The 10,953-nt window shown below is 40.2% G+C and overlaps 1 protein-coding gene across 2 annotated transcripts in view; it reads right to left on the bottom strand.

The window, feature by feature from the left end:
* Nucleotides 1–10,072, bottom strand: part of SDHAF3 (succinate dehydrogenase complex assembly factor 3) — a 39,174-nt gene extending 29,102 nt beyond the window's left edge. The window contains exon 1 of one of the 2 annotated variants that reach the window (XR_015708176.1): nucleotides 9,842–9,975. Coding sequence is in view for 1 of the 2 variants with exons in the window: in XM_087774421.1 (XP_087630547.1) it covers nucleotides 9,842–10,003 (162 nt within the window). In the remaining variant the exon portion in view is untranslated. Of the gene's footprint in view, nucleotides 1–9,841 lie in introns of both variants that reach the window. The other variant, XM_087774421.1, reaches the window with a different exon arrangement.
* Between the last annotated feature and the right edge of the window lie 881 nt (nucleotides 10,073–10,953).

The following is a 10,953-nucleotide window of genomic DNA, read 5'->3' on the forward strand; positions in this document are numbered from 1 at the left end:
CAGAAGTGCCAAGGCAACACTTTGAGGGATAAGAGAGTGTTGTAGGTGCCTTTTTCCCTGCCAGGGTATCAAACGGTAGCCATGCTAAACACTGCAAACTACTGGGGTAGCTGCTGCATTTTGCCACTGAGGTAGCAAACTACCCCCATGCAAATCAAAACCAGAAAGTACATTATAAAAGCATTATGGCTAAATCAGATGGAAACCACAGTAAAGTTTTTGAATTAAAAAGCCTTCTCAAAATCTGCAGCAGTATGTTCACAAATCTCAATATGTATTTTAATAAATAATTTAACAAGAATTGAATCTGTGAAAATTCTAGTTTACATTAGAAAAGTCAATATCCTACTTGTTTATGGTACAAGAACAAGCCTTCTCAATTTAAGTATTTGCTGCCATCATGTGTACACTTCAAAAACTGCAATCTTATGAAGGACACTTCATTTATCAAGTCAAAAATCAGCTATCAGACTACTCATGAGGGCGTTACAGACTTCAGTTAGAAGGTGATGAAGTTTCAAAGATTGCTCATATAATATGAATTCTTCCCTCAATACAGATTGCATATACATCAAACAACATACAAACTCAATTCAATTCAAAAGACCACATGCTTCCGCTATGCAATCATAAAAAGCAAGAAGCTGATAATGAGCTAAACGGTATTTGGTGGTCCACAGAAAATAAACCAATTGCTCTGGTTCATTCCATGCAGCTATCAGTACTACCAACACAATTCAGTACCTTCAGTCATGAAATCTCCAAAGAAGCAATGGTGATAGGGACTTAAGTTCAAACCCTTCCAACAGGCTTCTTCTGGTTCAGATTCAGAAAAAGAAAAAATAAAAGAAAAAAGAAAGAATGTTGCGGTCACCTGATGATCTGTTTATTTCCTCTAAATTATAGAATAGAATACTTCAGGAAGAATTAAAAAAATAGTTTAAAATAGCATAAAACTAGTATATCAATTTTACCTCATTCAGGAATTCTCATGGCACAAGGAAACATCCATCTACGTTTTAAGGATCAGTTGCTAGCCAGTCTTGAAAGATGGCTGCAAGATCAATTTAGAAGGTATTCTACAGATTTAGCTAGTTACTGCAAGGGCAAAAAAAAGCGCATCATGCTCTCTTTTGCCTCAGTCTGCTCTGTCTCTCACTAATATCCCTGAAACAACAAAAAAGGAGTGTATTAACAGGACTCAAGCCCCCCACATATCACTAAGCCTAAAAACCAACACTCAGTAACTCTACTTCTAGTACCACTTCTAACTTACTTTTAGAACAATGAACATTTCATTAGAAATATCTCATTAACATTACTTCTGGAAATGACCTTTAAAAACCTATAAATTCAAACATTTTATCAGACACTATGATTAAATATGTTTTCCAAATCATATCCTTCAAAAAACGCAGTTTGAAATTAGCAGCTTTGAGACACAGAAATAAAAATATTTCAGCAGAAATTTTCTGCTCAGTGTATTCCCAGGAGTGAGCTGCATAAACAGCAGGGTATCAATTACAAGACGTATGGTTATAGATAAAGTCAGCTTCAACGTTAAAACAGCCAAAGCTCTTGGCATTACGAAAGACGGCTACAATAACATGAAGACTGATAAAGATGCTACTGAATACAAGATTATGAAGTCAAAATCTGAGGTTCAGCTTCTTGCAAAAAACATATTTGATGAACCGACTTTAATATTACTGAACTGTATAAAAAAGCCTTCATCCCTTAATGGGTCCAAACACATCCTTGTGTCCTAAGTACAGCTCTATATTCAGATGTGATACACACGTCTGGGGCTTTAAAAATCCTCCAATTTGTATAATGCTACTTGTGCAGTCACCTCACATTACTCCGAAAGAAGAAAAAAAAAAAAAAAACCCTCCGAAACAATTATTCAGATGTGTTCCAGATTCCATTTTAACTCGCAGAAAATATCAATTTTCTGTCTACACAGGACAGAAAAGCACATCTATACAGTATGCGCAATTACAGCACTCATAATATTATTGCAGTAATTACAAAATATGGTACTTGACAGCACTTGTGGAAAGTTGGCAGTGTTTATAGTGTTGATAGTGGAAATGCACTGAAAACATAGTAAAACCTACCATGCTTACAAAACACTACAAACTGACAATATTCACACAAGTGCCAAACAAATGCTAGAAGGAAGGTGTCAATAAAAAACAAACAAGCAGAAATCCTTATAAATTTGCAATTCCAATTCACACTCATTTTGTGTGTTTGACCTACTACATTGTCTTAAAATACAACAAAGTTCAAAAGATCTGTGTATTAGTTACCTTGATATTATCTTCATCTGAAAACCTAACCTGGTAAGGTTGTCTAAATTCTACTGTAAAATACTTTAAGTAATAAAAATAGACAGTGCTGGAACATCAAGATGGGGGCAAAGCAATCAGAATACTCATCTCCTTCTCTTTCATTTTTTTTTTTTAAGTCTAAGAGGAAACAAGAAATCTAACAAGACTCATACTTGCACACATACAACTTAAAGACAATAAGACATCAATTTTCTTTCTGTAACCTGTATCGAATTAAACTTTTTGAAATGGCTGTCAAAGCACACTGAAAAAGCGGAATCAGGATAATTTGCAGCAAATAAGATAAACTGCTAGATTCAAAGAGCACTCAGGGATCTGGATGCACACCGCCAAAATAAGATTCCTGATGAATATAGCTCTAACTTAAAAAAATCTGGAGGCCCTGAGACTTGTGTGCTATTATGTATATAATTTATACATAATAAAGGCTTTCAATTTCCTAAGTTTCAAACACATACACAAGTACTATGGTATGTTAGCTAGCACGGTTATGCACATGCTGTGTCTCATACGGCTCGGAAAGAATTTTATACCACCACTAGATGGAAATCTGAATTACCTTTTAAATTGACTATTCTGTAAATGCACCATTGCTGGTTTTGCTTCTACTGTGTCTGACCATTCCTATTTTCTTATTTAGAGATCTAATCACACGCTGGCTGTCACAAACCTGTACTCATTAGGAAAGTATCCATGAGCAGACACACAAAACTGCTACAGTGTCTTGGAATCTGAAATCATCAACATAAATATGCCCTGCTCATCTCCCAAGCCAGTGTTACTCAATGCAAGGAATAAACTGTTAGGCATATTAGAGATTTACCCCACTTCTACAGCAATTTAAACTCCTCAGTCTAAGTTATAACTACTAAAAATTGCTGTACTCTGCCAACAAATTTCAGTTGGGATTTAATTAATGCCACACTTTAAATATCAAAGGCATGTCATATACTTTACAAATACATGCAACGATCAAATCATCTGAAATTTATAAACCTATTTGCACACCACGTTATTTATACAAAGTTCCATCACTTCAGTGGAATGTATCCTGCAATGTATTATAACCTGAGGTGACTGGCACACACAAGTGACTGACATTACCGTCTGATGTGGCCCCAATGACTCAGATATTATTTCGTGCTGTGTCAGAACAGTTGTAAATAAAAACTGCAACTAGCAGACAGGCACAGTTATCAGGATAGCCATCTGACTAGCTGCATGCAATCATAGATATGATAATATAGAGATAATTGGCATAGTAACACGACAGAAGCATTGAGAGTACTGGTGCCACAGCTTATGAAATTTTGAATTTGGAAAATACAGTAAAGGTCTAAAACAAAATCTCACATTTGCCTTTAAGTCTTGTCTTCCATCAACCCCAGACCACACCATTTTTGAAATAGGAAAAAAAATGTAGTGTATTCACACATAACAAAGTTATATAAAAGAAGTTAATCATATGCTATCCCACACCAATATGTACACAGGAGAAAAAAAAAAAAAAAAAAAAAAATAACCACACCGAAATCACTGGCCTTAGCAGTGGGCAGATGAATCTGAAAGAGAATGATGCTGCTCTCCAGATGAGAAGTACCGAACGCCCCTTCCCATGACGGGCCTGCACCGCGCGCAAGCCAGCGGGTATCCACCAGGTTATCCCAAGTCTCTCTGCATGAGAAAGCTCCTAGACCACCTGGATTCTCCATGGAAGAGGAGCGGACACCAGCTCCTGCTTCTAAACCCAAATTTGAAGGAGCACTGAAAGAGTGGAAGTGATGCCATAATGTGAAAAGGATGTTATCACCGTGAAACTTTGCTATAGGGATCCATGTGGTCAACCTTTGCCTTTGTTTTTTTTGGTCAAAAGGACAATTGCACATGAATGCCGGTTCAGGAAACGCACCAAATCATGGGTTCACCGAGGCAAAATTGCCATCTTACACAGGTAGACCTCAAATCTTACAGCAAAGCAGGCCACCAGGAACACCAGGTCAGAGCAGCAGGCTGATGTCCTGTGGCTGGTCGTACCCGAATCCCACATGCTCTTCACTTTATCAGCCACAACTCCGCAGCTCTCAGAAAAGTGAGAAATTCTTTCCTGCCTTTCAAGAAATATCAGAGAAAATAGAGGAAATTGTCTCCAATTTAGTTCTTACAAATTAACACCCAGTGAACACCTTAAGTGGGGGCTAAATACATAAGTCTCAGTAGGAATTCACTCTTAATAACAAGGTTTTCATCCAGATAGCCATAAAAATCACTAAAAGCAAATTCCAGTGTATCCAGTAATGTTACAATGAAATACTACTCTTAAATCCTATTTCACAACTTTAATAAAAGTCATAAAATGGCAAAAACCTTAAAGTCATATTTCACTTCCAAAAAAATGTACTTCTTTGTCAGACAAAGAAAAGATCACTTATATAAATGTACTTCACTGAAAGTGAGAGCAGAATACAGAAAGTCAGCAGCAGTTTTAAACTTATGGAACCTATATATTTGCTGAAAGACAGTACAAAGGGCAACCCATACGTCCCTTTCCCATCCCAGTCTGACTCCGGTACTGGCCACAGCTTCCTCTTCCACCCATCCAACTTTCTTTGGCTATTTGCTCTTCAAATTCTCCTTTCAACATCTCAATGTATTTTTGAGTGCCAGAAGCTTAAAAATAAATCAAGAAGGGGTGGGAAGATCATACTAGCCCAAAGAATTAAAAAGCAAAAAATTCTGTAAGTGTATCCACTCACAAGCAGAAAAAGATGTATCAGGACAACTATGTCCTGGGAAGTATCATGAGACCATCCCACAACCATCCCAGCAAACTAAGCACTGCAAGTGACACGGGCAATTGAAAACAAATTTGATGAATGACAATTATTTGTATCATATCAAATATCATACTGATTCAAAAAATTAGCCGTTCTTGAGAGGCTACATGACCAGGTTCCCCAGAGAGAGAGCTACAGTTCCGCCTTAATTTTACCAATGTAATGCCTAGATTTGTTATCAGGAATGAACAAAAAGTCACCTTTCTTCTGAGTATACAACAGCAGATGCCAGCTCCCGAATCAGTCTCAGTTCATCTGAAAGCTTACAAAAAGGCTTTCAGAGTCAAGAGTGGCCAAAGCATCTCAAAGGCAATTTATTCAATCTATTAAACGAGAGAAAATGTCATGTAATTCTGCAGAATGATTCTGCTCATCTCAAAATAGTCCAAACCTTCCCATCTACAGGGTCAGGCTTTTTAAATAAGCTAAGTATGAAATGGTCATTTTCAAAATTAAAAGAAGAATTCACTTAAATGATGTAAAACAAGTGATTACTGAAATTACTTAGCTAAATATTCTACAGTATATCATTTGTAACCTGGAATAAAGTAATCAATATTATCTTAATATTACCTATTCTGCAGTAAGCATTCTCATCAGCTACCGTATGATTTAGAAGACTGTTGAACTAATTCACTTATCATATCTGTCAACGTTAATTCAATAGCATTCCAAGGTAATAATCACTATCAATCTAATTATATCAGCTGTCTCCTGTAAATGAGTACCAATTATTTTAATTAAAATATTAAGTATTTAGAAAATAGAAAGGAACACGTATTAATAATTTATATACTTAATTTGAATCTACCTGAACAACCATAATTCCTGAACAACAAAGCCTGCTTTCTTTGTATCCCTCTTTAATACTTTCCAGCAGGTTTAAAGATGCAAATGATCAATCCAACACCAATGACAGGAAAAACACAAAATTTACATTGTTCTACTTTTATATAAATGTATACATACTTGCAGACTGTTTCTATCAGTCTTATTAACTTAAGAACTCTTCCAAGAATATTCAAAGGATAGTTTCCCTGTTTTGTAAACGCAAACAGGCCAATTTAGGTTTCCCATAAAATGACATTAGCCATCTACGCAGTTGGGTTCTAACACTAAACCCCTCAATTCCTGTGCATGGCAAACTAAAGGATCCTTTCTCATCTCCTTTACGTGAAAACGATACGAATCATCCACATAATAAGACAATATCATTTGGGAGCTTTTTTAACTCTTTTTCCCCCCCATTTCTTTTTAAAGTTAATCTTAGAAATCTCCCTTTAATGTTCCACCTGTGCTTTTGTAGATTGTAAGGATATTCAAAATGCCTGTACTCCTGTTTGAGACTTAGGCTGAGTATTCAGGTCCTGCACTGAGACTTGGGTTCTTCCCAAAAGCCACGGAACAGAACCTAATATTAAAGAATTACGGCAATATTAGAAGCTACCGTTGCTTGAATGCCCTGTAAAATTAAGATTCCTTTAACAGTTCTTTTTAAAGCTTTTAACAGTAAAATCCTACAGGTTTTTCACCATGTTTCAAAGAAATAAAGGGAATTTGCTCCGTTTGTTTTCTTTGATAAACAATCAATGTGCCCAGTTCCCTTTAATCAGCATGATTTAAACACCAAGGGGAAAAAAAATTGTTTGGCACAACCATAATGCAATTAAAATGCCAGGCCTGTTAACTAAACAATTAGCAAACACAAATCCAATTGGAGGACAAGGAAGCATACCACAAACACAGACTATGAACTAGTATATTCAAACACACACAGAAGGTCTGACTATCCAAAAAAAAAGCCTGAAGAGTTTTAATGAAAGTCAAGTAGTTTCATGTTAAAATAAGTGACCCTTGAAAATTTAAATTCAAAAAGCATATGGGGTGGCTTATTAAGATCACACTTCATACTGAATGCTTATTCAAAGTCAAGAAACATTGATGCAATCATCATATCCACAATCTTTACCCTCTGGTGAATATACATTAAGATATACTATTTCAATACAAAATTATGAATGCTATTTTTCTGTAATATGAGACATCATGCCACTGTACCAGACACCCTGCAGGCAACAGAAGACAAGAGGAAAGAACTTTCCAGATGGAAGCTGAATATTGACAACACTAAAGTGCATACAGTAAGGTACACACATACCTTAATGAACAAGCAAATCGGGAAGAAAAGTGCTTGACATGTGCAACATGCCGAAATACTGTTAACAGAGCTGTAACTTTGCATTTTTCCCCCCAAAATGGCTGAAACTTAACAGGGAATAGAAATATCATTTTGTATTAACGTTGTAGTGATTTGTTTGGGGCTTTTTTTGTTTGAGTTTTTTATCTTTTTTTTTTTTTTAATAAAACAGATACGGAGGCCAGAAGTACAGTTACGTTCATGTATGTGAAGTAGCATACCACAGCTTCGCGCGCTGCTAACTGTGCGATTCATACGCCCTTCAAGAACTGGGCGCTTCACAGGTACGCTGGTGTGTTCACAGGAACCGTTCTAGTGCCTATTTCTGATTAAAAGAGTGTTCTGCTACCCAGGAAGGGTGCAAAGAAGACTCCAACATGAATTAGAACATCTTTCTCTGTTACCTAATCCAAGTCGTCTACAGTCCACCTTCCTCAGTTACCTAGTTCAAGCCTTCAAGGGGCTGGGAACCACAGCATAGCGTAAGATGCAGAGTGAGTCCCACAAGCCAAAAATGTGAAAGTCTGATTTCAATTCCACCCTTGAAACAGATTATTTGGGGGAGAAAAATTAAACAAAAATTAAAGAAGAGCCACATTAACGATGTGCTAATATCTCCTGGCATCTTGTTAGAAGACAGACACATTTGCAAAGTTCTTTATACACACACACTCAAAACAGTTATTAAATCAGTTTCCTTTCCTTGAACATATCATAGCTAATCGCACTAAATGTCAGGTTTCAAAATCTGACTTCTGTTCCTTATAGTCTAATTTTTTTCACAGTTTTCCCTATAATCTACTTTTGAAACATTTTAAAACTGAGAAATATTTTCACTATTTGTTTACTTCACAGAAATGGCTAAAGCTATTTCAATGTAAATATTTTCTTCCTTTTCTGAAACTATTTTAAGGAAGATTTTAGCACTGAAAATAGTAACCTGTAACTTGTCTTTTTAGCTCCTGTTAAAATTGGAAGCAGCGATGCGGAAACCTTTTGGCAATATCAAGTAAATGGCAATGGAGAATTACAATAGCATCAGGCATTTGAGAGGTAGATACAAATTCTCCTGATTTCAGGATCTATCAGTTGGCAAGCGGCAATTAAAATACACTTATTCCTTTCCTCTGAAGAGAGTACCAGGCAGCGTTCTCCCTGCTGGTTCCCGATGTCCCAGTGCAGGGGTAATGGAGCTGCTTTACCCCCAAAGATTTCAGCTACAGCAGGTGGGAGGGATGGGTCAGCTCTCCCCCCACTATCCTTGCGTTGGTAAACTGGGAGGCACTGGACGCTACCTATGCTAACCAGCTTCCAGAGCAGAGCAGAATACAGTTTTCTGCCACAGAAAGGAAAATAGTTTTGAGATTCAGAAATACTACCGAACTAGTAGTTCAGTGAGCATGAAAATTAATGGGAAGCTTGTCTATAGATCTGTCGCTTGCAGTTGTTTTCATGTTTTAATTGAAGTTTTTCCTCGGCGAAGCGTCTATAACATTTGCCTGTCGTGCGGATTTTTTGGGGTCTATTAATAAACTGGCATCTGCTGGAGTTCAGGCACGTGGGGAAAGCACCTCAAGGGTCTCCCTCCTCTGCCGCTCCTGAAACTTGTTACATCCTAATCACTGTGAGCCATCTGCTTTTCTGTCGTCGGTGAGAAAGGGGGAGAGGCGAGGCGGGGAAGCAGAGAAGCCACATTCACGTAAGACTGGTTTCCTTAGGAAACACTCTGAAAAAATGTCACTCAAAAATGAAATACAAGTTCATGGGGAAGCTATTTACACCTATGTATTTAGCTAATTATACAATTAGCTATGTATGTAGTTATATATATACACATTTATATAATGGATTATTATAAATTTTACAGATAATTTTGGGTATATATTTTTATATATGTATATATAGCTAATTATATAATTGTTGTCATTCTGTTACATATACTCGTGTGTGCACAGTTATCATCAGACCTAGATGAGGCAAGGGAATAAGAACCATAAGAGACAGCCTGCCCAGAGACGCAGAGTTACAAGGAACGGTTCGCCTCTCCAAGCCCGCCAAGCAGCAGCGCAGACCTCGGCGGCAACCAGCAGCGAGGGCGCTGCCAGGCCGTTCCTATCTCCCGTGCTGTGGCACACAGCCTTACACAACGCGAAGCCCAGCGAGCTGCTGCCGCCACAGGTAACAGCGGGGCTGCCACAGCCGGCGAGCGACGGTCCGGCCGCCGGCTAAAGGGCGGCTGCGAGCGGCCGGTCCCCCTCACCGGGGCGGGCGCCCGGGCCTTGCCCGGGCCTCCCCTGCGCACCGGCCGGCCCCGCCGCTCCGGGCCGCGGGAGGCGGGCGGCGGCTGCGCGGGGCCCGCCGGCAGCGAGGGCCGGGCTCGGAGCCCCGCCACGGGCCCGCGGCTCGGGAGGCGGCCCCCCCGGTCGGACCCCCGCGGGGCGGCGGGCACTTGCCTCCCATTCCCGCAGGAAGCGCTGGGCCTCGGCGGGCCCGGCGGCCTTGTGCTTCCTGAACTCCTCCTTCACGTAGCGGTCCCCCAGCGCCCGCAGGGCGGCCGGCAGCGCCCGGTGCAGCAGCAGGATCCGCCGGTACAGGTCCCGCGCACCGCTCGGCATGGCGCCGGCGGCAGCAGCGGCGGAGCGGGGCCCGGCGGAGCCCGGAGGCGGCCGCACCGGGGGCGGGGCGAGGGGGCCGAGCTCCGGGCCGGGCCGAGCCGAGCGGGGCCGGGCCTCTTCTGGCCCAGGGAGGAGCGTGGCGCTCCCCGGCCGCAGAGCTTAAGCGCATCGTGGAAGTAAAGCTCCGCTTTATCGGTCAGAAAATAATGCCGAATGAACTCAGAGCCTGCTTTTTGCAGAAAATTCATCCGCACCGTGTTCGTCTGCACAGCGTTTAAAACGTTACCAAGAAATTCAGTTGCAAATATTACTTTTAAAATAGACGGAGGATGAATAAGCAATTCGCGTTGTTTCAAAAAGATGTGTGCGGATGGCAGGGATCACAATAAAAATCAAAAATCAGTTCATTTTCAGTTCTGTTCTCACCACCAGAAGAAAGCTCTGCACTTTATACCTGGGTAGAATTTGGTGCAAATTAATTAGTCCATTAAACCCAAGCTTCACAAGCTTACATCTGATTTAGCTGCATTTTTAAGCGTGGGTAAGAGACGAGAGGAGCCGTAGTAAGAAACCTTATGGCCTCCGTGGGGCTGCTCAGGACTTTGTGCCACCACATTGTTACCACCGAGCTCCCGCTTTCTGTTACCTCCCGCTACAGCCTGAGCCGCACTCCCCAGATCTCCATGGAGTTTTTTCAGCTGTTTAACATCACATCCAACCCACCTGCATGGAAAAATCTTCAAATCCAACAGTCGTGGATATTTTGAAAAAAGCAAAGAGTCTGAAAATCCGGCAGTGGCGAAAGTCCTGCCTCATCACGGGTGCCTGTTAAGCTCCTTCCACCCAGTCAAATCATTGACACTTCAAAACAAAAAGGAAACATTTCCTTAGGCCCTTAGGAGTGTTAAGATTTCCCAAGATACTCAGAAATATCATAAAAATGTACTGCC

Source organism: Nipponia nippon, unplaced genomic scaffold, assembly GCF_047370975.1.
Source record: "Nipponia nippon isolate SJK-2023a ecotype South Korea unplaced genomic scaffold, ASM4737097v1 scaffold_1, whole genome shotgun sequence".
NCBI classification, from domain to species: Eukaryota; Metazoa; Chordata; class Aves; order Pelecaniformes; family Threskiornithidae; genus Nipponia; species Nipponia nippon.